This window comes from Panthera pardus, unplaced genomic scaffold (assembly GCF_024362965.1).
Source record: "Panthera pardus isolate Hobbes unplaced genomic scaffold, ASM2436296v1 HiC_scaffold_2, whole genome shotgun sequence".
Lineage (NCBI taxonomy): Eukaryota > Metazoa > Chordata > Mammalia > Carnivora > Felidae > Panthera > Panthera pardus.
The window spans coordinates 141341952-141369762 of NW_026526765.1; the positions used below are offsets into that span (position 1 = coordinate 141341952).

The 27811-nt window shown below is 35.7% G+C and overlaps 1 protein-coding gene across 4 annotated transcripts in view; it reads left to right on the top strand.

Moving 5' to 3' along the window:
* DTWD2 (DTW domain containing 2) overlaps positions 1 to 27811 on the top strand; it is a 221146-nt gene that overhangs the window by 26268 nt on the left and 167067 nt on the right. For all 4 annotated transcript variants that reach the window (XR_002085884.2, XR_002085885.2, XM_019469591.2 and 1 more), the window contains exons 3-4: positions 6085 to 6179; positions 8569 to 8761. Coding sequence is in view for 2 of the 4 variants with exons in the window: in XM_019469591.2 (XP_019325136.1) it covers positions 6085 to 6179; positions 8569 to 8761 (288 nt within the window). In the remaining 2 variants the exon portion in view is untranslated. The remainder of the gene's footprint in view (positions 1 to 6084; positions 6180 to 8568; positions 8762 to 27811) is intronic.

The window sequence follows — 27811 nt, forward strand, 5'->3', positions numbered from 1 at the left end:
TAGAAATTGAGAACCCCAACCATTTTGCATGAAGAAAAAATGAGATTTTTGTGATTGAAGAACTAAGAAACTCGTTGCTTTTTAAATTTTGATCATAGTTTATATTTCTTAATGTTTCTTGATAAGTAGAAATAATGTCAGCATTTTAGTGTTAGAAAATGAATATATAAAGTTTTATTTCTTTAAATGAATAGAACAAATATGTATATATTATAGCATATGTGTTGTATATAAAGACTTTTTAATTAATATTTTCTTAGAAGCATTTTTTTTTTTTTAACGTTTATTTATTTTTGAGACAGAGAGAGACAGAGCATGAACAGGGGAGGGTCAGAGAGAGGGAGACACAGAATCTGAAACAGGCTCCAGGCTCTGAGCTGTCAGCACAGAGCCCGACGCGGGGTTCGAACTCATGGACCGCGAGATCATGACCTGAGCCGAAGTCGGCCGCTTAACCGACTAAGCCACACAGGCGCCCCTTAATTAATATTTTCTTATATACGTGAGAATTATGCATGTGCTGGTGTTTGTAACTCTTGATTAGCTGCAGTAATGAAGAATGGAGGGAAGGATTTGATTGATAACCATAAAAGAGAATCATTATAAAATTAGTTGATGCATGGTACAGAATGGGTTTAGATTAACTGAAGTTAAAATTCTTCTAACATTTGGGAACTCAGGATATCATCTATTGAATTAGGCTTTTGAAGAAGGGATTTTTTTTTTCTTAAATTTCTGAAGTATATGCTATTTTAAATCTTTAACAAAGTCTTTAAAGATATCAGTCTTTTTCCTTTTCCAAATGATGAAAACACTTATTCTTTTATTGTAAATTATTAAATATTCCATTTATTGAGCAGCCCTTTTTTCAGTGTTAACAACATGCTTTTGTTAGGATTTGAACAGTTTGGTCACTATAATTATTTATGCTGTAATTATTTATTTATTTATTTATTTTTATAAAAAGTTTTTATTTTTTATTTTGAGAGAGAGAGAATCCGAGGCAGGCTTTGAGCTATCACTATAGAGCCTGCTGTGGGGCTCAATTTCACGAATGTGAGATCAGGACCTGATCTGGAATCAAGAGTTGGACACTTCACTGACTGAGCAAGGTGCCCCATTTTGCTGCATTTAAACTTGCAACACTCTGCAACTCAAATTTATAACAAAAATGAGTTTATCAGCAGTAATGGTTTTGGATAAAACTTCACTTTTGATGGTGAATGCTTTTTTCATTTTGCAGTGTACGTAGTATCATGTTGTTTCATTATTTTGTGGTTCCGGACATAATATGGCATTTAAAATATAGGTGTTTTCATTGATGTGTGGCAATTTTAATGTTTTCAAAGCCTTCCACATTGGTAAGAAAGAAGTGAAACTGTCATTTTTGAGATTACATTGTACTACAGAAAACCCTAAAGACTCCACCAAAAAATTACAAGAACTAATAAATGAATTCAGTAAAGTTGCATGATACGCTAGTATATAGAAATCTGTTATGTTTCTGTACATTAACAATGAAGTATCAGAAAGATAAACAAAGAAATCAATTTCAATTATAATTGTACCAAAAAGAATAGAATACCTAGCAACAAATTTAACCAAGGAGGTGAAAGACCTTTAGCATGAAAACTATTAAGATGTTGATGAATGAAATTGATGAGGACACAAACAAATGAAAGGTATATCATGCTCATGGATTGGAAGAATTAACATTTTTAAAATGTCTGTAATGCCCATAGTGTTCTACTGATTCAGCGCAATACCTTTTAAAATACCAGTAGCGGTACCTGGGTGGCTCAGTTGGTTAAGTGTCTGACTCTTGATTTTGGTTCAGGTTATGATATCACAGTGGTGAGAATGAGCCTTGCATCAGGCTCTGTGCTGGGTGTGTAGCCTGTTTAAGATTCTCTCTCTCCCTCTCCCTCTGCCCCTCCCCTGCTCTTGTTCACATTTTCTCTCTCTCTCTAAAGTAAAGTAAAGTAAAGTAAATAAAAAAAGAGACACATATATCAATAGAACAGGATAGAGAGCCCAGAAGGAAACCCACACTTCCATGGTTAGTTAATCTACAAACAAATGAGGCAAGAATATGCAATGGGGAAAAGATAGTTTCTTCTACAAATGGTGTTAGAAAAACTGGACAGCTACATTCAAAACAGCGAAATTGGACCACTTTCTTATGCCATACACAGAAATAAATCCCAAATGTTTAAAGTCCTAAATGTGAGACCTGAAACCATGAAACTCCAGAAAGAACACATTGACAGTAAAGTCTTGGACGTTGGCCTTAACAGCATTTTTATGGATATGTCTCCTCAAGCAAGGGAAACAAAATAAAAAATATAGTGTAAAAAATAGTGCTGGTAATGCACCAAAATTAAAGGTTTCTGCGCAGTGAAGGAAACAATAAACAAAATGAATATGGGAAGGTGTTTGAAAATGATAAATCTGATAAAGGGTTAATATCCAAAATACATAGAGAATTTATTCAACTCAACATCCAAAAACAAATAATCCAATTAAAAATGGGTATAGAACCTGAATAGAAATTTCTCCAATAAAGAAATACAGATGTCCAACAGACACACAAAAAGATGCTCAACATCACTTATCAGGGAAATGCAGAGCAAAACCACAATGAGATATTACCCCATACACCTGTCAGAATGACTGGTATCAAGAAGACAAGAAATGACATGTTGAGAATATGAAGAAAAAGGATGCCTTGTGCACTTTTGGTGGGAATGTAAATTGGTACATCCAGTATGAAAAGTATGGAGGTTCATCAAAAAATTAAGAATAGAGGGGCATCTGGGTGGCTCAGTCGGTTAAGTGGTTGACTCTTGATCTCAGCTCAAGTCATGATCTCATGGTTTGTGGGATTGAACCCCACATCGGGCTCTATGCTGACAGCACGGAGCCTGCTTGGGATTTTCTCTCTCCCTCTCTCTTTTTCCCTGCCCATCTTGTGTGCACTGTCTCTGTCTCATTCTCAAAAATAAATAAACATTAAAAAAATTAAAATAGAAATACCATGTGACCGATAATTCCATCTGTGAGTATTTACCCACAGAAAATGAAAACACTAATTTGAGTAGATATATGCACCTCTATGTTTATTGGAGCATCATTTACAATAGCCAAGATATGGAGGCAACCTAAGTGTCCATCAGTAGATGAATGGATAAAGAAGAGGTGGTGTACACACACACACACACACACACACACACACTTACACACTATGGAATATGATTCACCTGTAAAATAAGGATGAGGTCTTGCCGTTTGTGTGGCAATGTGGGTAGACATGGAGAGTATATTATGCTAAGTGTAACAAGTCTGACAGAGAAAGACAAATACCATATGATTTCACTTACACATGGAATCTAAAAAACAAAACAAATGAACAAATAAAGAACACAAACAGACTCATAAATACAGAGAACAAACTGGTGGTTGCCAGAGGAGAGGGGTGTAGGGGGATGGGTGAAATCGGTAAAGGGCATTAAGAGGTACACATTTCCAGTTATAAAGTAAATAATCATGGAAATGAAAATTGCAGCATAGGGAATATAGTTATTAATATTGTAATAATGTGCAGTGACAGATGGTAACTACATTTATTGTGGTGAGCATTGTGTAATGTATAGAATTGTCAAGTCGCTGTATTGTATACCTGAAACTAATATAACATTGTGTGTCAACTATGCTTCAATAATAAAAATTAAAATAAAAAGTGAAAGTTCAGAAAAGTAGGTGTTTTCATTGATTTGTGGCAATTTAAATGCTTTCAAATATTTTATTCATTCCTTTATTCCTTCATTTGTTCATTCTTCCTCACCTTTTTTGCTTCCTTCCCTTCTTTCTTTCATGGTTAGTTCATGGTGTAGGTGGTCCATCTACAGTTGTGTGTGTTTTGTACAGTTCTATGCAAGTACATCCATATTGTTTTCCTTATCATCCAAGGAGCTTTCTAGTTTTAATCTAACTCAATAATACTGGGTTGCCTTGTGCTTAATGTCAGCACACTTTTTTTTAAAAAATAAAAATGTATTCAAAATTAAATTGATCAAGACCACTTGGGTAGGCTTTAGGAGGGGGGCTGTGGAAAAAAAAGATTTGGTGGAGCGGATGATATGGAGGTGATATGACGGAGCATTTCAAAGAGTAGATATATGTATGTAGAAAATTACTTAAGGATAAAATAAAACCCTTACTTCAAAATAACAAAAATATTTACAAGGAGGACATGTTCTGTGAAACCACATGACCGTTTGTGAACAGTGTATATGTAACCATAGTGATGTAAGCACTGTTGATTGATTTAACTAAAAATATTAGATGATATGAGAGTAAGGAGTGATGGAAGAAAGGTAAATCCTCATTTATTCTAAGGGGCTGTTGTGACACAGTGCATTAATTAAGAGGAAGGGCTCAGGAGCCAGATTGCTTGAGTTTAAAGCCTTAATAGCTCTGTAAATTGTAACCCTGGGCAAGTTAATTAACCTCTCTGTGCTTTCGTTTCATCATTAGTAAAATGGACATGATAAAAGATATACTTCTTTATTGGTTTATTGTGAGCATTACATGTATCAGTCAGTGTATTATTATGTACATTTAAGTCAGCTATTATGATAATAAATGGTAGTTTGTAGATAGTATTTAAATTTGATAAATCAAAAATTAATAAGACATTATATAGAAATATGGAGATAACTACCAAAGGAAATAGCTGAAAGAGTTAAAGTGATTGCTTCTGGGAAGTGGTATTGGGGAGCGTATCTGGGAACATTATAGATCTTTTGGCACTATTTAATTTGACATTTATCTGTATGTTGATAGAAGTTCGGAGAGTGGTTTAAGAATGTATCGTAGTCTCAGAGGTTGTAAGGAGGGAAGAAAACAGTAGGACACGCTGGAAAATGTCCTAAACCTCTCCTCCCCCCTCCTCCCGTCCCTTTTCTCGTAGGAGCTACTCCACATTAGTTTCAGGCTCCCTCACAGCTCTGGCTTGCTGCATTTTCTTTTTAGTTACAGTTCCAGCAAATTCTGACTCTCCTATTTCGTTTGCCAGCTTTTAGGTTGATGAATTTAACTGTCCCCAGTCTCCTAGGTTGGAGAGAGAGGGGGACAGAGGGTCCGAAGTGGGTTCTGTCCTGACAGCGGTCAGCCCCATGTGGGACTCGAACTCGTGAACTGTGAGATCATGACCTGACCCATTGTCAGATGCTCAAATGTCTGAGCCACCCACATGCCCTAAAGGATAGGATTCTTGTGACAAAAAGGTGGTTTTTAGTGCTAGAAGCTAGGACATTGGAAAAAAATCACTGATGATAGTTAATGGAGTTTATAGGAATGGTCACCATATTTCCCTACTCTAAAGTTTTTATATTTTTCCTCTTTCTATACCCTTTATTATTTGGAAGTAGGCCATAAATCCAGTCTGCATTCAGGTGGGTAGGAGAGATTAAGCAAGCTCCACCTGCTGTATTATGGAGTACTTATGTTTATTACTTGGAATTCTTCTGTAAGGAAGATTTGTCTCTCCTCTCCTATTTATTTTGCATTTTGGGTCATAATCCAAATAGTTTGCTACGTACTTTGTTACTCACATTGTTCCATTTTGGTCATTGAGAGCTCTTTAAATTAAGATTGGTTTCTGTGTCCCTTTGATATGACCCATTTTTTTTTTTTTAGCACTTTTTTTCTGGACATAAAGATTTAGGCAGTTATCTTCAATTGGCGTACTATAAAATATAATTACTACTGAAATGTAGAATAAATTATTCAATTTAGTTAAACACAAATTTCGTTTTTCATAATCTTAACCAATAGTTAGCTTAATGTTATTTTATTTGATTAGTAAACCTCGAAACACACCCAAGTAGAGGAAAATGTGCACTTGTATTCTATTAATACTGATAACTCAGAGAAACTAGCTCTTTTTATTCAGCTGTGGTCTGTAATACAAGTTTTGTGAAAGTTATCTATCACGTAATGAATCAGATGTTCATCATGAAAGTTTTAAAAGTGTGTTTGTCTACGTGCAAATCTGTGTTTTGATTAATTTTTTAATTAAAGGAAAACAAAGTGTTGCGGACAGTTCCCCTTTTAGCAGCATGCCTCCCCCAGGACAAGTGTAAAGTCAAGATTGGTCGTCGCTTCAGTGAAGAAAGGTAAATTACTTTTTAGGGCACTTTAGCATAACTCTTAGCTACACAGAGCTTTAAAAATGATTTCCTTTACCTTATCCTTCAGACCCAGAACATGGTACATTGGCAGAGGTAAAAAAATATATATATAAGACAATCAAAACAAACAAAAAGACCCTCAAAAAACACGAGCCAGAGTGCAATAGACAAAGGGATTATCTGAATTCCATAGTAATATATGTTGAGCCTTTTAAAGGCATATTTTCCTGTTTATTTCATTTTGGTTAAAACTGCCTTTGGGATGATAGAGTACTTGTATTAGATTTAGTTTTGTTTTTTCTTTTTTTAATTAACAATTATATATGATATACATTTATGTAAATAAACACATATTTATCCATTTTTAGACCATTAAAGCTTTCTAAGGCAGAGCGACTAGTACTATATCTAGTATTTTTGTTACAGCATGTCATGTTTTTTTAAAGGATAGAATGCCTTCTCCTGTCACATTTAAAATATTCTTTTTGATGAAGACCAGTATTTTTTATAGACAGTAGCCCATTAGTTGATAACTTCACTGACACTTCTATAATGTGCTTGGATCTTATTTCATACTCTATTATATAACCCATTATCAAAATATAAATTATATATTATATATTTAAATTTTTCTACAAGTCTTTTTTTAACTTTGAAGCATTTTTTTTTTTTTTTTTTTGCTTTTCTGCCCATTCACAAAGCCTTCACAAATTATTCTGATCCTAACACAGTTAAATCTACTTTCATACAAAATTTAACTTTCGAAAATATGAAGATTTCAAAAGAGTAAGTAAGACTCATACTGGCTCCAGGCTCAGGGAAGTGACCAGACTTTTTCCTTCCTTTATTGTTTTGGGTTCCTTTATTATTTGGCTTCATATTATGAAAATAACATTTTGTGTTTTCCCTTCTCTGAAACTATTGTTTTTTTTTTGTTTTTTTTTGTTTTTTTAAATTTTTTTTCAACGTTTTTTATTTATTTTTGGGACAGAGAGAGACAGAGCATGAACGGGGGAGGGGCAGAGAGAGAGGGAGACACAGAATCGGAAACAGGCTCCAGGCTCCGAGCCATCAGCCCAGAGCCTGACGCGGGGCTCGAACTCACAGACCGCGAGATCGTGACCTGGCTGAAGTCGAACGCTTAACCGACTGCGCCACCCAGGCGCCCCTGAAACTATTGTTTTAAGAACACTTTCTCATATAATATTTTCTTATGCAAACTTTTCATTGCCTTGCCCTCAGAGGTGAGATTTGCTCTGAGCTTGGTGCTGCTGTTGGGAATTTTGCCATTTGGTTGGGAATGGAAGTGAAAACCAGAACTCTTCACATGGGGGAGTGTCCACATCATTTACATTGTGACACTTCTTTCATATAGAGACTCTTTATAATGAATGATAGTTTGTTTCTCTATAATTCTTGGGTGAATATAGATCTATCCCAACTTGATCCAACTGCAGCTTGGATCTAATTAATCGCAAAAGTGGTGAGCATTTATAGTGGTAGAAATAGCAACTATTTGGGTCATCCTTGACATTTGGCCGTCTAACCTGTCCACAACTTTGTTTCTGGATGAGAAACTTGACCCTTTTTCAGATAGCTCATCCATTTTGAACCATATTAAGTGCGTGATGTAGTGCTTATTCAGGAAATTATTATTTGCTGATGGTTTTTAAATGAAAGCCAATTAAGATTATTGATTTAATATTAATCTGGCAATGGAATGATTAATTTAAGCTTTTGTTAGAGTACATGATGTAACCATGAGGAATCGTTCAGAGACCTACTGCTTTTGGTGTCCTTTGTAAATGGAATTTAAAAATGCTGGTCTTCAGTTTTTGGCCTCTAGTATATTGGAAAACAGGTGGGTTTTATGTATCAACCCCCAGTGACTTTCTAAATTCATTTGGTATTTATTGAAATTGTTCTGTAGCTTACCCCTAGAACTTTGTGTGGAGATAGCATATCTAGAGATAAGGTCATTTTTGACCTTTATGCCTGTTACTTCTTTTTCTTGCTTTATTGCAGTAACTGGAAGCTTTAGTACAATATGTATTAGGAGTGGTGAAAGCCAGCGTTTTTACCTTGATCCCAGTCTCAGGGGACGTTGTTAAATATGATGTTGGCTGTACATTTTTGTGGATGCCATTTATCAGTTGAAGAAGATGCCATTAATTATCTTTAATTGACTCTTCAACTTGTTTCCTTCCCTTCGAGGATGTTTTCTTACTTTCAGACAGTGGCTGTCTCTTTCCTTATTACATCTCCAGTACCAAAATGCTTTGGTGTATATTTTTGAAGGAAGCACACTAAGACTAATAAAACTTCTTTCCCTTCACAAACTACTAATGATTTTTTTTTTTTTTTTAATTTTTAGAGATCCTGAACTTTCAACTGTTTGTCGGAAGTCTGATACATTAATATTATATCCAGGGGCTGAAGCTGCTAATTTGGAAGAATTTATATTAGATTCTCCTATTTATCCTTCCACAATCATCATCATTGATGGTACATGGAGCCAGGCTAAGGACATTTTCTATAAGAATTCTTTGTTCCGCCTGCCCAAACAGGTAACCTAGTATTTTAACATAGAACAAATGCAATTGTATAATTTTGTATGTTGTATATGCTTTCTGTGAGGGGTCACACTTACATTTTTATATACGTATTTGATAGTATTTATGTGCGTGAATGCATGTACATAGATATGTATATGCTTGTGTGTGTTTGATATATATATATATGTGGAAAATTTGAAATTTGTTCATCTTTCTCAATTCTTACCACCAAACTTCACCATAGTTAAGGTATTTGACTATATTAAGAGTATCTCAGACATTTAATCAGTGAAGTGTCAGGACTAATTATTTCTATGTGAATTAATGTTTTTGTTAAGTGTTATGTTTAAATACTTCTATTTGGTAACTAAATACCCTCTTCTTGTTAGGAATGACTGAATTTTCATTTATTATTTTAATTAGTTTATCCCTCAATTTGTTGATGATGATACATAGCTCGTATTGAGCCATTCTTTTGTGCTTGGAATGAAGTCCACTTGATCATATATATTATCCTTTTGATAGACGGCCAAATCTTATATTTTATTAAATGCCATTTGGACTGCCTGGGTGGCTCCGTCAGTTAAGTGTCTGACTTCCGCTTAGGTCATGATCTTGCAGTTCTTGAGCTCGAGCCCTGCATCCGGCTCTATACTGACAGCTTAGAGCCTGGAGCCTGCTTCAGATTCTGTGTCTCCCTCTCTCTTTGCCCCTCCCCTGATGATGCTCTGTCTCTCCCTCTCTCTAAAAAATAAACATTAAAAAAAGTAAAAAAAAAAAAAAATATAGCATTGGATTATAATTTGTATATTTTTTGTACTTTTATTATCAGATTTGGTTATGAAGATAATCTTAACTTTACCAAATGAATAGGAGAGATTTTAATATTCTTCCATGGCCTAGAATAGTTTGAATAATATTGGAATGCCTTGCTTCTTAAAAATTAGATGGAACTTGGGGCGCCTGGGTGGCTCAGCCGGTTGAGCGTCCGACTTCGGCTCAGGTCATGATCTCACGGTCTGTGAGTTCGAGCCCCGCGTCGGGCTCTGTGCTGACAGCTCAGAGCCTGGAGCCCATTTCAGATTCTGTGTCTCCCTCTCTCTGCCCCTTCCCTGTTCATTCTCTGTCTCTCTCTGTCTCAAAGATCAATAAACATTAAAAAAAAAAAATTAAAAAAAAAAATTAGATGGAACTTATAGGTGAAACCCCCTGGTCCTGGTCTTTTTAAACATAATAACTTTTAAACTCTTCTTTCAAACTCTTATGGAAATTATTCAAACTTTCTTCTTCTATTTGGTTCACTTTTTAAATAACTTTTACCTTTTTTGGGGGAATTATTTCTTTTTCACCTGAGTTAACAAATTGCCTGATATATACCTGAATGTATTCTTAAATACTTATTTTAATTTATTCTGAATATGTCCTTTCTCCTTTCTAATCATATACTCTCACTTTTTCTCCCCATGAACATGTTCAAAAGATGTTTCTACCTTTTTATTTAGCTTTTAAAAGTATTAGCCTTTAGACTATTTTGATGGCTGTTATACTTCATTCTTATTTCCTTCATTTGTACTTTTATCTTGATCACTTTCTTTCATCTTTTCCAGCTTGTTCTGTTTTTGTAAGGTTTTACTGTGTACTATGTTCCTTTACTAAGGTGAGTCCCTTCTTTAATAATAAAGGGAGAGAAGGCTGCCATATTTCTTCTTAGTGTAACATTCATTGTATCCTATAGTTTGGGGTTGATGTATGTTTGTATTTATAGCATTGATATAATTTGTAATTTGTGTTGATTTCTTTCTACCCATGGATTATCAATGACTTCTTAATTCTCATGCATTAACAACACTTTTGTCCCTATTTTATTTTTATTTCTTATTTTGTTAGATTGTGATAAAAGAAGGCTGCCTGCAATATTTTGAATATGTTTATGATTTCTATGTGGGTTAGTACATGGCAATTTTTTGTATCTTTTCTGTGATGATAAAAAATTCACGTTTTCAAATGATGAAAATATTTCCCTTTTTAAGGTTTGTTATTTGCATTTTTCTTTATACTTTTGTTTTTGTCATCTATGGGGTGTTTGATACTGAAAAAGGTGTATGAGAAGCTTCCGTTCAGTCTTTTAAATGAAGTTATCTCTACCTTTCCTGTAGTTTTGTGTATTTATCTGCTCCGTTGTATACATAACAAGACATGCACTTAGTGAAAAATAATATAGATTTTAATAGATTATTCTAAGATAATAGTAATAGATGCTGACAATCTAATCTCAAATTCTTTGTAGTTTTCATTCCCTTTGGTTAAAATGCAGATATGGTTTTTAAATGAGACTCAACTATGCAAAAGTAGTTCAAAAAAATAGCTAATGTGTTGAGTGCTTTGAATGGGCCAGCCCCAATTCCAGGTGTTTTCCATGTATTAACTTGTTTAAATCTTCCTCAAAGGATTGTTACTGTCTTAGGTAACATGTAAGGAAACTGAGGTGCATGTGTCTTAAATAGTTTGCATTAGATCACATAACTGTTTCACAGCAGAGCAATTTCAACCCATCTAGTTTCGAGTCAAAGACTGTGGTCTTACCCAAAGTGGCATGATGCTTCTAAAAGGGAAGCTTCCATCGAGGATACTTACCTAGGATAGCTTCTGTAGGTTTATCTGGTTTCTTAAGTGTTCTGTGTTCCACAAGAACCAACTCCTAAAGGCATGGTTGCTGTTAGGTTGTGTCACATTTTAGCAAAATTTGTGTTCATATTACAATTAGATATTGCCCAATATACAAGGAAAGTTTAATGAAAGTCTTGTATCTGTAAAATGTCTTAGTGAAAATATTTGAATTGTTTTTCCTTTTCTGCATGCTTATGCTATGTCTGTGTCTCTCATCTTTCATTTTGTGGTAGCTACGTGAATGCCATAGAAATAAACTACAAAGTCACCGTAAAAAGATTAAAAGATATTTTAAAATTTATTATTTACCAAACCTGTTTTCTTCTTTAAATTGAGTAGCGGATAAGGAAATAGGTAAATTAAATCGTTTCCTCAGTCTGACTGTGCTGTATGTTTTTTATCACTTTTTCCTTTTCATGTTTTCCCAAACCAGAAGCAAATATAGTTGGATATTTGTTTACCCTTGAAAAGGATATATTACAACCATCAGATAAAATAAAATGCTTAAAAGAAACATTAAATAGATTTGAGTACACGGGGGAGAATACCACCTTAAACTAAAGTGAAAGGCAGATGGTTTTCTGGAAAAATGTGAATCCAATAAAAGCTTCATAAGCTTAGATTTCTTACAAATGAATAAGGTGAAGGTGAAAATCTTAAAAAAAAAAAAAAAGGGGCCATACATATGAAAACAAAGTTCACAAAAGAGAAAATAAATGTATTTATAAAAATCATAATTTAACCTTTATGTTGAAAGAGGTTTCAGACGTCCAGAAAACATCCTGTATTATCCAGGAATAATACAGACATCCCTCAAATGCCCTTAAGTTTTAACATTATGCATTATTTGCCTTATCAGTCTCTCTCTGTGTATTTTATACTTTTCTGAGCCCTTTGAGAGTAAGGAATAGATATCTAAATTTACTTTTTGAAATTGAAATGTTGCTAGTTCTAGCAAGAATGTCTTTTCCTAAATATTTTTTTTTTGGCCCGAAATAAAAAAAAATAGTAATTTAAAGCCCAACACAATTTACAAAAATGTGTATATTTTGAGATAGTTTCATCTTAATATACATGGGAAATGTGGGTCATTTTAGGAATAATAATACATATGGCTTTTTAGAGTGTCATACAATACCCAGCCCAAACATGAGTGTGGGTTGGTTTGACAAAATATGTTTCTGGAAGTTGTTGCAAAAACCAGTGAAATATGTACATTTACTCTTTCTGAAAAAAAAAAAAAGATTTTTATCTGTATACATACACATACATATACACAGATGGATAGGTAAGTTGAGATGAAAAAGGGATTGACTTAAAAAAAATTTTTTTTTAACGTTTATTCATTTCTGAGAGACAGAGAGCGGCAGAGCATGAGCGGGGAAGGGGCAGAGAGAGGGAGACACAGAATCTGAAACAGGCTCCAGGCTCTGAGCTGTCAGCTGTCAGCACAGAGCCCGACATGGGGCTTGAACTCACGGACTGTGAGATCATGATCTGAGCTGAAGTTGGACGCTCAACCGACTGAGCCACCCAGGTGTCCCAATGGGATTGATTTTTTAAAATGGAAATATCTTTAGACATCTATAAAATGATACTGATAATTATAGTGGTTTGGTAATAAGTTCTGAACTACCTTCTGTAACACTAAATTGCTTATTTTTAATATATTTTCCCATTCTTGAAAAATTTCCCATTCATATGTAATGATTTTTATTTAATTAGTAACTGTTCCCCAGCTTTTCTGGAAAACAATTTTATTACACAATAGACTTTCCCAGTGGCCCTGCTTTAATAAGTGAATACACTTAAGCTATAGGTAACATGCATCGTTCATGAGTAATTAATGACAGAAGTCCATCTCTAACTCAAACAAAAAAGCAAAGTATACAGGTCATGTAATGGGGAAGTTCAGAATGGGTAGTTGCAGCTTCAGACTTGCCTAGATCTGGTTCTCAAGCAGCTCTCTGTTTTGGAGGTTTGTTTCCTTTTGTGTTAGCTTGAATTATCTCTTACACAGAATGGACTTCCTCCCTGCTGCTGAAAGACGTCTGTGGAAAGTAGCAGATTGGTCTCCCCTTGGCTTTATTTATCTTAACAGAGAGGTGATTTCTCTTCCCCAGAGCAGAATCCCCCTACTGTTGACGTAGGGGTGAATGGTGGTACCACTGTTGACAGCAGGACCACATGAATCTGGAAATTTCTTCAAGGACTTGGGATGTTGTTATCAGGACTATTTAAAGGCATGGATGGGCAGACAAAAAATTTATAGATAACCAGACTATTATACATCAGTTGTTTACTTATGAAAGTATGTTTGTTTATAGATATTTCTTGATTCATTCAAAATTAGTACTGTATAGAAATATTTTCATAATTCTTTCTTGTGGTCTTGTTCGGCAAGGGAAAAACAAAAATGTAAAATATGATATGAAACTTGAGTTCTTGCCTAGGTTTCCCAATCTATAAATAACGTAAGTTGATTAGATTTTATTTCTAAATGTAATTTGTCAAATTTTTTTTTTTTTTTTAACCACACCATCAGTACACTTATTTCCACTTACCTGCTTTTTGGATAAATTTGTCTTCACAGTTACTCTTAGTTTAGCTGATCCATTCAGTTTCTGTAGTAGCATAAAAATTTTGCTGTAAGTGCATAAGAAAAAATGGCAGAAAGAAAAAAAATAGAATTAAAGTCCAAAGTATTGCTTTCTTTACAGAAAAAATACACAGTTTTTTCCTCCCAAATAAAATAACCATATGTAAACTTCATAGTTAACCTATTTGAGGACTGAAAGAATTGTAATATTCTGCCATTAAATTAGTCTCTTAATTTTAATCTGTGTTTCTAATATATCCAGACCATTTGGCAGTGAATCTCTTCCCTCAGAGGAATTGTACACAGGAGATTCTTGACATTGGCTAGGAATAAATCCAAGGTGAATATGGAAATATTTGCAGAGGCTCCCAGCCTTTTTCATAAACTTATTTCTAGTGAGTTATTTGCATATTCTTGCTCTCCAGCCTTAAAACTTCACTAGCGCTGAATTTCTCATTTGATAAGCAGAGCACTGTTGGGACCACTCAGGGACTAAAACATTTTCATGAAAACTGTTTCTTGTGTCTACATGGACCTATTATAAACTGGTTCATGTTATATATCTAATCTGTTGCCAAATTCAGAGTCATCATTATCCTGTTATTTTTTTATTGAGATATAATTGATAACGTAATATTATATTAGTTTCAGCTGTACAACATAAGGCTTTAATATTTGTATTTATTGTAAAATGATCTAAGTCAACATCTGTCAACATAAATAGTTACAAAATTTTTTTTCTTGTGATGAGAACTTTTAAGATGTATTCTCTTAGCAACTTTCAAATGTACAATACAGTATTATTAAGTGTAGCTGCCATCACCGTGACTTACTTATTTTATAACTGGAAGCTTGTACCTTTTGATCCCACTCGCCCATTTCATCTCCCCTCCACCCTTCACCTCTGGCAACCCCAGATCTCTTCTCTGTGTCTGGAGCTCATTTTTTAAAATGAATTTATTTTAGATTCCACATATAAGTGAGGTTATTGTCTTTATTTGCCTGACTTATTTCACTTAGCCTCATGCCCTCAAGGTCCATCTGTGTTTTTTCAAAGGATGAGATTTTCTTAAAAAAAAAAAAAAAAAAAAAAAAAAAATTTTTTTTCAATGTTTATTTTTGAGAGAGAAAGACAGAGTGTGAGCCGGGGAGGGGCAGAGAGAGAGAGGGAGACACAGAATGCAAAGCAGGCTCCACGCTGTCAAGCACAGAGCCTTAGAAGGAGCTTGAACGCACCAAACCACAAGATCATGACCTAGCTGAAGTTGGACACTTAATGACTGATCTCCCAGGTGCTCCAAGATTTCTTTTTTTTAATGGCTGAATGATATCCATTGTGTGCGTGTATGTGTGTGCATGTATGTGTGTGCGTGTATGTGTGTGTGTGTATATATGTATATGTATATATATGTATAAATATGTATACGTGTGTGTATATATATGTGTGCATGTATATGTACATGCCGTATTTTCCTTATGCATTTATTCATCTATAGACACTGAAGTTGTTTCCCTATCATGGTTATTGTAAATATGCTGCAGGGAACATGGGCTTGCAGATACCTTTTAAAATTTTTGAGTCTTTGTTTTCTTCAGATTATCTTAAAAAATTTTTTTTAAGTTTATTTGTTTATTTTGAGAGAGACAGAGACAGTACGAGTGAGAGAGGGGCCGAGAGAGATGGAGAGACAGAATCCTAAGCAGGCTCCACACTGTCAGCACAGAGTCTTGACACGGGGCTTGAACTCATGAAACCCTGAGATCATGACGTGAGCTGAAACCAAGAATCCGGCGCTTAACCAACCAAGCCACCCAGGCACCCCTTCAGGTTATCTTTTTAATTTTATCCAAAATTTCAGTTTTCTTTACTTCTGTCACCAGCACCAGCATTGGGAGTAGGCTTACTTTTTAATACCCTTTTCCTTTTCAAAAGAAATAGCCTTTTTTTTTTTTTTCAATTTCACAGAGTAATGTGTAAAAGATTCTCAAAAACTGGGGCACATGACAGCCTCCTTGAGACCTAGATTCTGAATAGTCTGTTTTACTTACTGTTTGTTAAGTGACTGTTGTACCGTATCTTCCAATAAATGTGCTTTAAATTAGTGCCATAGCGCAGTAAGTATTTCATGTCATGAAACTTCAGTATCCTTGGGGCATAGTAAGAAGAGTTGAATGTTAAATGCAGAATGCCGGAGGTTTATTATGTCAGTGATTAATTTTTTTGATCTTTGCATATCATTCGTAATTTTGATGACAGACTATATCCATACCTCTGGGTCTCTTCTGGCTCGTGTTTTGGGGTGTTTGGGTACACATGAACCCTGAGGCTTGTCTCCAGCATTGTAAATGGCATTATATTTACATACAGAACTTGAGTTAACATGCTTCTATTGGTTGTGTGATTCCAGGTAATGGAATGTGAATTCCCAGGAACTGTGATCTTGCTATATGTAAAAGGGTAATTTAAAGAAAATTATCAGAGGGGCTCCTGGGTAGCTTAGTCTGTTACGTGTCTGACTCTTGATTTTATCTCAGGTCATGATCTCATTGTTCGTGAGTTTGAGCCCTGCATTGGGCTCTGTGCTGACAGCGTGGAGCCTGCTTGGGATTCCCCAGCGTGGCTTAGCTGGTACAGCATGCAACTCTTGATCTTGGGGTCATGAGTTTAAGCCCCATGTTGAGCTTAGAGCTTACTTAAAAAAAGAAAACAAATTAAAAAAAAAAAAGAAATCTCTGCATGAAATTCCTTGCCTCCCTGCTTCTGTCTGTTCCTCATTAAGTTCTTAACTGTGAACTTACTTGTCTTCCTGGGAGAAATTCTCAAATCCCTTGGCAGCTAATAATGTAAATTTGGAACCGGAAGGAATCTTAAAGATTTGTAAATCTTTAAGTGTTTCAGAAAGGAGGAAGCTACAAGCCAGTCAAAAAATGAGTCCTTGGAAGTTGCGGCCAGTTATGGGGAAGAACCAGGCGTGTGATCTGCTTCTCCTGCACTGTAACTCAGTATATCAGGCTAGCCCTAGAATATGCTAATTAAGAAAAATTTGGATTGCATTTCTTTTAAAATTGACCTAAATTTATGATTTTGTGTCACAGATCATTTGGTCTGACTTGGTGCCTAACTAAATTGAAGACCTTGCAGTTCTCAGGTAAACTAAGTCAGGTAGACATGTACAGCAGCAGATGGTGCAAGGTGTGCTCCTCCTTCCTTGTCACAGTGCACTTCATGGGCCAGCAGCACGGGCGTCAGTGGGGATTTGTGGGAAATGCAGAATAGAAGCTCCCACTTGCGCATGACTCAGAATCCTCATTTTAATAAGCTACCCAGATAATTCTGGTGCACGTTAAAGTTTGAGAAGCACTGCTGTACTAGGTATTTTTCCACCGAGATAATTCACAGCCTTTAAACTTAGCCCTTCAAAGCGTACAATCCAGTGGATTTTAGTACACATTCAGAGTTGTACACCTGTCACCACTGTCATACTCCACAGTGTTTTCATGTTCTGGGGTTCCTTCCCCCGACAAGCTCTGTGTCCCTTAGCAGTCACTTTCCCATTTCCCCTGTTCCCCAATGCAGGCAACTCACTGCTCTATTTGTTGTCTCCGTAGATTTAAAAAATTTTTTTATTAAAATTGTTTTTTAAATTTTATTTTTTATTTTTTAAAATTTACATCCAAATCAGTTAGCATATAGTGCAACAATGATTTCAGGAGTAGATTCCTTAGTGCCCCTTACCCATTTAGCCCATCCCCCCTCCCAGAGCCCCTCCCATAACCCTCAGTTTGTTCTCCATATTTATGAGTCTCTTCTGTTTTGTCCCTCTCCCTGTTTTTATATTATTTTTGTTTCCCTTCCCTTATGTTCATCTGTTTTGTCTCTTAAAGTCCTCATCTGAGTGAAGTCATATGATTTTTGTCTTTCTCTAATTTCACTTAGCATCATACCCTCTGGTTCCATCCACGTGGTTGCAAATGGCAAGATTTCATTCTTTCTGATTGCCGAGTAATACTTCATTGTATGTATGTGTATATATATATATACACACACACACCACATCTTTTTTATCCATTCATCCATCAATGGACATTTGGGCTCTTTCCATACTTTGGCTATCATTGATAGTGCTGCTATAAACATGGGGGTGCATGTGTCCCTTCGCAACAGCACACCTGTATCCCCTGGATAAATGCCTAGTACTACAGTTGCTGGGTTGTAGGGTAGCTGTATTTTTAGTTTTTTGAGGAACCTCCATACTGTTTTCCAGACTGGCTGCACCCAGCTTGCATTCCCGTGCAAAAAGTCTTAATGTCCCTAGGAGCAGTATCTTAAAACTTGGTTTATGGGTTTGGGGATTAAGAAAAATTGAAGCAGGGTTATTACCATTCTTCATAAAATGTTATTACACTGAAGATAGTTTAGTTGATAATTTGGACATTTGAGTACGTAAGATACAGTATGTGGTATAGGATGGAAGTCATTAGAAGAAGCAAATGCCCTTAAAAATGTGTATCTAACTTAGAAAACTTCTTATTTGAAATGAATATATGATGAGACTCCATTGAAGATTATACTAAGTCTCACTTTATTTTGCATTAATGGAAAAACATCATTGCCTGGGGTTACCTGAAAACTAAAAATAACAGGTTATATGAAATCTTAAATATTTATAGTTGTAAACACAATAGATACATTTTCCTTATGAATTCTTACATTGACAATGAGAATTTTTATTGTAAAGTCATTTATCAGGAATGGGAAAAACAGTCATTCAGTAATAACAGAAATTGGAATTTTTATTCCTCAGGAGTTTCTTGTTGATCTTTTAGAAATACATATAAAGCAATGGGTGCTTGGGTGGCTCAGTTGGTTTAGCATCTGACTCTTGATTTTGACTCAGGTCTTGTCAGGGTTGTGGGATTGAGCCCTGCATTGGGCTCCTTGCTGACAGTGTGGAGCCTACTTAGCATTCTCTCTCTCTTGTACTCTCTCTCTCTGCCTCTCTTACCCACCCCCCCCTCTACTCCCCAACTCTAAAAATAAAACATGTAAAAACATTAGAAATATGTATAGCAAGACAACTTTCTGTGAAGATTTGTTATGGTATCTTCTGTAGATACCAAAGGAGAGCATGCTGTGGAAGTTCACTTTCCATCTCCCTGTCCTTGATTTTCCTTTTCACATTCTCTTTTTGTGCTATGTCAGAGTACAGTAGGTACATAATCTGCAATGGTAGTTTTTTGAATTGTCCTTTATCATTTGCATTATCCTGCCTTCAGCATAGTGCATTGGTCTATTCTGGTACCTTTTACTTGTCCTTAGCAGCTCAGTAAACCCATCATCACTACAGGTTCCTTGTTGGGATCCTTGTGGTGAATAGATGCCTCTAAGAACAGTCAGCACGTAGTTACCTTTCTTTCCATGAAGCCTCTTAACAATTTCATGTATCATTGCCTTGTATTTATTTTGCGAATGTATAATCCTCTTTCCCCTTTAAATTTTATTTTGTAACTCTCATGCAATAAACTGCCCATGTTTAAAGTGTCCAGTTTGCTAAATTTTGGCATAGTATGCACCTGTGAAATCATCACAATGAAGGTAATAAACATATATCCATCACCTACCGAATTTTCTCAAGCTTTGTCTTCCTTTATCTCCCTCTGCCCCCATTCCCAGACAGCCAGTGATCTTTCTGCCACTGTCAGTTTGCATTTCCTAGTAATTTATACAAATAAAATTATACATTCATAATCATTTTTTTGGTATGACATCTTTCACTTGGCATAACCATTTCGCCACTCATTCTTTTTGGCGCCTACCAGAGCTCCATTCTTTTTTATCACGTGGATACATTACACTTTGTTTATGCAGGCATCTGTTGATAGGCTGTTTTCGGGTTTGGGGCTGTTACAAGTAAAGTGGTTGTGCACATTCATTACAGATCTTTGTATGGATGTATGGGTTTTTTTTTGTTGTTGTTGTTCACCTAGTAATGGAATGCTTGGATTCATATGATAGGTGATGTTAAACTTAAAAAAATTTTTTTTGGCAACTTTGGAAAACTGCCAGACTGTTTTCTAAAATGGTTGTATCGGGGCGCCTGGGTGGCTCAGTCGGTTAAGCATCTCACTTGAGCTCAGGTCATGATCTCACGGTCTGTGAGTTCGAGCCCCGCATCTGGAGCCTGCTTCAGATTCTGTGTCTCCTTCTCCCTTTGCCTCTCCCCAGCTCATGCCCTTTCAAAAATAAATAAAACTTGGCAGTCTTTATTTATTTCTTAAAAATTTTTTTAATGTTTATTTTGGGGGGGGGGGGGCGCGTGAGTGGGGGAGGGGCAGAGAGCTAGGGAGGCACAGAATCTGAAGCAGGCTCCAGACTCCAAGCTGTCAGCACAGAGCCTGATGTGGGGCTCGAACTCACCAGTCGTGAGATCATGACCTAAGCTGAAAGTCGGGCCCTTAACCACGTGAACCTCCCAGGCACCCCGACAAAGGCAGTCTTTTAAATTTTAGCCATTATACTAATTGTATAGGGATATCTTCCCTAAATTGGCTAAATTTGCATTTACCTAATTATTGCTGATGCTAGGCGTCTTTTCACGTGCTTGTTTGCCATCTGGCTTCTTTGGTAAAGTGTACTTCAGATCTTCTGCCCATTTTAAAATTAGCTTCTTTGTTTTCTTATTAATGAGTCTGAGAGTTCTTTTTTCTTACCCCATCCCGCTGCAGGTCCTCGAGTCTGACAGTTCTTCTTTTTTTTTTTTTTAATTGTTTTTAAATGTTTTTTAAAATTATTTTTGACAAAGAGAGAGACAGAGCATGAGCAGGGGGAGGGGCAGAGAGAGAGATGGAAACACAGAACCTGAAGCAGGCTTCAGGCTCTGAGCTGTCACCACAGAGCCCGCACGGGGCTCAAACTCGTGAAATGTGAGACCATGACCTGAGCTGAAGTTGGACGCTCAACCGACTGAGCTACCCAGGTGCCCCTGAGTCTGGCAGTTCTTTATGTATTCTGGGTACCCGTCCCAGAATATGTAATTTGAAAATATTTCCTCCTAGTCTGTGACAAGTCTTTTTATCCTCTTAGTATAGACTCTCTTTGGAAGTACAAAATTTCTTAATTTTGATGAAATACAAGTAATACATTTTAAAATACATGTACATGATTTTAAAGATAAAAAAATCTACCAGATAAGTTAGCTTATGTTACCTTTATGCATGGTGGATGGAAAGAGATAAAGTTTCAGATTGTGGTTAACAAAACTATGTTACAAGTATATAAATCTTCAGAAATAGAAATGAGAGTTAAAAATTCTTTTACCAGGCCAATCACTTATCAAGCAAGGCAACCAATTAAAAAAACAGATTTGTTAGATAAAGGCTAGAGTCACAGGACATGCTAGGATTCTTCGAATCCAGATGACTTGAGACTCTTTTGTTACAAGTAAACATTTGTAAGGATGGTTTTATCATAGAAAATAGAGCAGCATGATTACAGTTGTAACTTAACAGACATCCTGTGTACTAGACCTGTGTTCTTGTGAATGCTTTCGTTCTGTGTGTTATTGGGACAGACCCTCTGACTCAGAAAGTTCTGCCCCCTGCAGCTATGCGATAAAGAGCCTTAGCATCTCTTCTTATCTTTCTGAGATTCCTTTCACTAGCAGTTGCTAATTAGGAGGGCTCCTGTTCTCAAAGATAAACCAGAAATTGCAGTAGTTACTGTCCCTTGGAGGAAAGAGCAAGGCTGAGAAACTGAAATATTAATAGTGTGAGATAAAAAAGAAAATTTAACAAATCAAATAGGGATAACTAATGTTTTATATACATAAATATATAACATACATTCATAGACACATAAACATACACACACACAAGTATATAATGTAGGTATTAATAGAGGATATTTTGTCTTTTGAAGTTTAAGTAAAATTGTCTCATGTTCCATATCAAATATGCTGCGGAAGTTTTCTGCAAAAATGTTATAATCACCTCTTGTGCTGTATTCCTACTGTTATATTCTGTGGATGTTGTCTCTTCTGAGCCTTGTGTCTATCCAGATGGGGAAGGTTATGCCTTTCCTACTAGTTACCCCACATCATTCAAACAGAACATTCATGTGTGTGTAGAATAGACTCTAACGAATGTTGCATTAGATGAAGTCATGGGGCTTACAGAAGGTTGTGATGAGGTGAACTATTCAAAATTGGTTGTTTAAGGGCGCCTGGCTGGCTCAGTCAGTAGAGCATTTGATTCTTGATCTCTGGGTTGTGAGTTCAGTTACCATGTTGGGTGTGGAGATTACTTAAAAAGAAAATATTAAAAAAAAAAAAAAAACAAAGGGTGCCTGGGTGGCTGAATCAGTTGAGTGTCTGACTCGATTTTGACCCAGGTTCTGATCTAATGGATCATGGGATCAAGCCCTGCATCAGGCTCTGTGCTGGCAGCAGGATACCTGCTGGTATTCTTTCTCTCTGCCTCTCCCCTGCATACGTGTGCATGAACTCTGTCTCTCACAATGAATAAACATTAAAAAAAATTAAGTAAAATTGAATGTTCAGTAATTCTGTTCTTTCTACGCATACTTCTAGTTCTTTTGACATAGTTCTTTCTCCCTCTGTCTCTCTCTTTTTTTGTGCATGTCTGCATGTCTGTCTGTTCTGTTTTCGCTTCTCTTTTTTTTCAACTTGCCACTGCTTACAAATTCGGTAGAGATTTAGGTATGTCTTTAAATCACTATTTCTTTATATATCTCATTTTGTGGAGAGAATTTTTCTGAACCCAGGCAGAAACCTTAATGTTACCTGGTTAAAAAAACAAAAACAAAAAAAATGCTTATTCCTAACACAATTATACACATTATCCTGGAATTGGTGTTTTGTTTTTTTTTTTTTCCTGTATGTGACATATTGTGGGTCTTTTTCTGTGTCAATACGTACATAAGTATGATGATTCATGTAACCATTCCTTTTACTGGACATTTAGGGTGTGATTACTATATTTTACTGAACATCTGAACACATTAGCTTTCTGAACATGTGAGAATTTTTATTAGGTTCCTAGAAGTGGATTTTGGGTCAAGAAGTATGCGCATTTTAGGGGCGCCTGGGTGGCTCAGTCAGTTAAGCATCTGACTCCGGCTCAGGTCATGATCTCGCGGTCCGTGAGTTCGAGCCCCGCGTCAGGCTCTGTGCTGACAGCTCAGAGCCTGGAGCCTGTTTCGGATTCTGTGTCTCCCTCTCTCTCTGACCCTCCCCCATTCATGCTGTCTCTCCCTGTCTCAAAAATAAAATAAAAACGTTAAATAAAATTAAAAAAAAAAAAAAAAGAAGTATGCGCATTTTATATCTTGAAAGATACTGCCAGGTCAGTCTCCAGTAACAGTTTATGAAATTGTCTCTGGTCCTATTCTCTCAACAGCCCTGGGTATTATGTTATTTTAACTTTTGCTGACATGATGAAGTGGTATCTGATTATTGTTTCACATGTCTTTTTAATTGAATCACCTGTTCTTGCCATAACTCCAAATTTAAAAATAGATGCCAATGCTGTGCATTAAAAGATGTTGATTATAGGGGCACCTGGGTGGCTCAGTCGGTTAAGCGGCCGACTTCAGCTCAGGTCACGATCTCGCGGTCCGTGAGTTCGAGCCCCGCGTCGGGCTCTGGGCTGATGGCTCGGAGCCTGTAGCCTGCTTCCGATTCTGTGTCTCCCTCTCTCTCTGCCCCTCCCCTGTTCATGCTCTGTCTCTCTCTGTCTCAAAAATAAATAAACGTTAAAAAAAAAAAAAAAGATGTTGATTATAGTCCTCAATAAGGAAATAAATTTTGATCCTGTATTCTTTGTGACATATTTTTTCATACTAATATGTATGCAAAATTATCTAAATATAAATGTTGCATTTTAAGGCAAAAGTTATTTCTGTTTAGCTCTTTCACTTCATTTGATTGAATAACAAATATGCATTAATAGATGAGATTATGGTGATGCTAAAGATGGTAGAGATTCTACTATCATTATTATTATTATTGATTTATTTAAACATTTTTGGTACATAACTCTTTTTACATTTCTGGGGAGCTCAGTTTTATTTTTAATGGGATTTTGTCTTCATAATGACAGTACATAATGTTTATAATACTCAACTTTTTTTTAATTAAAAAAATGTTTTTATTTTGTCTACTTATTTTGAGAGAGAGACAGAGACTGCAAGCAGGGGAGGGCCAGAGAGAGAGGGAGACAGAATCTTAAGCAGACTCCGGGCTCTGAGCTGTCAGCACAGGGCCAGATGCAGGGCTGGAACCCACAAGCCATGAGATCATGACCTGAACCCGAAGCTGGACGCTTAACTGACTGAGCCACTATCGCACCTCTATAATACTCAGCTTTTAAAGAACATGTAAGACTGCTAAAAATCTCCTTTAGATAGTCAGCTAGAGATTTGGAGGTCCTAACGCTTTCCGTGAAAATTCTGATAGGCTTCAAAGGACCAGATCATACTTGTGTTCTCAAAATATTTTAAAGCCAGCCTCAAGTGTTACTGGGTTTTTACTGGGTAGAATTGGAATCCTTTTAATCTCTTAACAATGATTATTATTCCCATTAGATTATAGTTTATAACTAATGTTTTTAGGAGGCTGTTTATTTTTAGTTACTATGATGTACAATGTCCATTTCTCTCTCATAATTTCTGTCTTTATCTTTTGAAAAGAAATATTGTCGACATTCTTTGTACTTATGAAAACACATTTAAAATCATTACTATTTATGTAGCAATTAGTTTTCAAAGCTATATAAAATTTCTCTCCAATGTTTTCTAGAAAAACCTTTTAGGCAGTATTGTTGCCACTGTGTTGTAAGAATACTGACTTCAGTTTATATCATTTTGGACAGTGAATATTAGTAACCAAATTTTTGCTGAAAAAGTGGGAGTTTTACGATGTATTATTTTCACGGTAATAATTTAATGACTAAAAATGAAGATCAATTAGTAATAAGACCTGGTTTCCATTATGATGTGATACAATGTATAGATGCACCCAAAGAATGTAATTTAATTTCAAGTACATAGAACAATCACAGAGTAATACAAACATTTATTTATATGGCATAAAAGGATATAAACAACTTTTTGACGATTTATAAGCCTAAAGCATCTGGTCCTTTGATATTCATTAACATCTTTGCATGCAGTTCAAATCTTGAGATCCATACGGCAATCAATTGTGTATACATGAAAGAAGATATCTCAAGAATTATTACAGGCTTATGAGTTCTAGGAGGTTTTAAGTCTACTGTGAATAATATGCTGATTACCATATAAAGTAACAGGTTAACTTTTCCCAAATGGATGCTTGTAGAGGTGATTGTGGTTGAAAAAACTGTAGTTCTTGTTTTTACCCTCTACATTGATCAGAAACGTTTTAAATATAAACAGTATGTTCTCTAAGTATGAATAAGATCCATTGAGATAATTATGCTGAAAAAAATTATGATAAATGTTTGGATATAACTATAAATTTAACTGTGAGTATTCAGTCTTATCTGGAAATGTGATTTTTTGGTTTATGGAAGTCTGAGTACTCTTAGCAGTTTACGATATATGATTTGATTTTTGTTTGAGTATAAATGGATTATAGTTGTCATATATGCATGTGCTTTATAATTTTAGCTATACATTCCCACAGATGTATCTACATCTTGTAAATATTTATTGAGGTCCTACTGTGTTTTAGGTACTATTCAATACAAAGGACACATTTAAAAAAATCTTTTTGCCTTTGGACATTTGATAACTGATATTTCAAGTCTCACATTTGCAGCTTTCCACTATTCAATACTTCATAAAGTCAAATTATTATCTTTTCAAGAATTATTTTGTTTCTCAGAGGATCGCTGCATACAGTGATATGTATTGATATAGCATAAGGTAAGAAAAGGTATTGTAAGTAGTCATGTAGACAATTTCTTAGAATATGTTTCATGGTAAATTGCCCAAAACATAGAATCAATAAAAGGGAAATAAGTATGAATCATTAGTAAGAATACAGGAGTATAGTGAACCATCTAATTTAATTTTGAGTGTAGCTTATGTTAAAAATAAATATTCCTAATGAAGTCATTTTGCTCTCTTGATGATCTGAATTGATAATTTACTTTATGGATAATATTTACTTTATTATCTTAAAGCACTTATAGCACTTAAAGCACTTGTCTAGTTTATGTTGACAGGTCTCAGACACAACTTGCAACCCATTGTCATGCTTAATCAGATACCATATATCATTTCTGTTTAGACTCACATAGTGTACCCCAATATATGCATTCCAGTTTATATAGTATTTCCTTCAATTACGTGAAAAGTGTGATTTAGGCAAGATAATAAGCATTACAGAAAGAATCATCACACCCATTTTGGTCTCTGTTTTAACTTGATTCTCAGTAAAAGTCAAATCGTTCAGTTCAAAAACTGAACTGGTCACGATTGTGAAGCCATTTAGTGTCTGGTTTTCTCCAAATTTGATTGTTTTCTCTTGCTTCACTATTTATGTATTTAAACACAGCTTAACATTTGGCAATGTTAGATTGTCAGGCACACTTATGGTGCAGTGTATTTACTTACATGGATTTGGAATCCTCACCCCCTGTTTTTTCAGTGTTTGGAATTGTGCACTTTAGAGAGAGACCATAGGTTGTTGATAATACCGTGGTTATCAAAATATACACATAGTATCTTGGAAAATATATAAACTGGTACTACAAGTTTTAATAGTCTTTAATATAACTAATTATAAATTTAATTTTATTTGCATATTATATTTTACAATACAGTTATATCCTGAGGGAATATAAAATATATGTGAATAAATACTAGAGTAGTGATAATGATTTTGAGACCCTCTGAGAATTTTTTAATTATTGGTTTTTGTTTGATCTATTAACTCTGTTGTCCAGTCTATCTTAAGGCAAAATGCTTCATCTTTTTTATATGTCAGGATTGTGACTATGCTTCCTGGGTGGTTAAAAGACTTTCTTTTCTGCAAACTGAGGTAGCCTTTATTCAGTTCATTGGTACAATTTTGCCCTCATTATCTTCAGAGTAATACCATATCTGCTAAACTTGCTCAAAGTTTTATAGCATTATTCTGTTTACAGTTACTCATTTAGGGATGTTTACATGACAATAAGTAACTTATATTTGCATTTAATATAATTTATTTAAAAAAAATTTTTTTTTTTCAACGTTTTTTATTTATTTTTGGGACAGAGAGAGACAGAGCATGAACGGGGGAGGGGCAGAGAGAGAGGGAGACACAGAATCGGAAACAGGCTCCAGGCTCCGAGCCATCAGCCCAGAGCCTGACGTGGGGCTCGAACTCACGGACCGCGAGATCGTGACCTGGCTGAAGTCGGACGCTTAACCGACTGCGCCACCCAGGCGCCCCTAATATAATTTTTTTTTTATTAAAAAATTTTTTTTTAACATTTATTCATTTTTGAGACAGAGAGAAACAGAGCATGAATGGAGGAAGGTCAGAGAGAGAGGGAGACATAGAATCTGAAACAGGCTCCAGGCTCTGAGCTGTCAGCTGTCAGCACAGAGCCCGATGCGGGGCTCAGCTCATGGACTGCGAGATCATGACTTGAGCCGAAGTCGGACGCCCAACCGACTGAGCCACCCAGGCGCCCCACATTTAATATAATTTAAATGGAGCGGCACCTGGGTGCCCGAGTCACTGAAGCATCTGACTCTTGATTTCGGCTCAGGTCATGATGTCATGGTTCGTGGGATCGAGCCC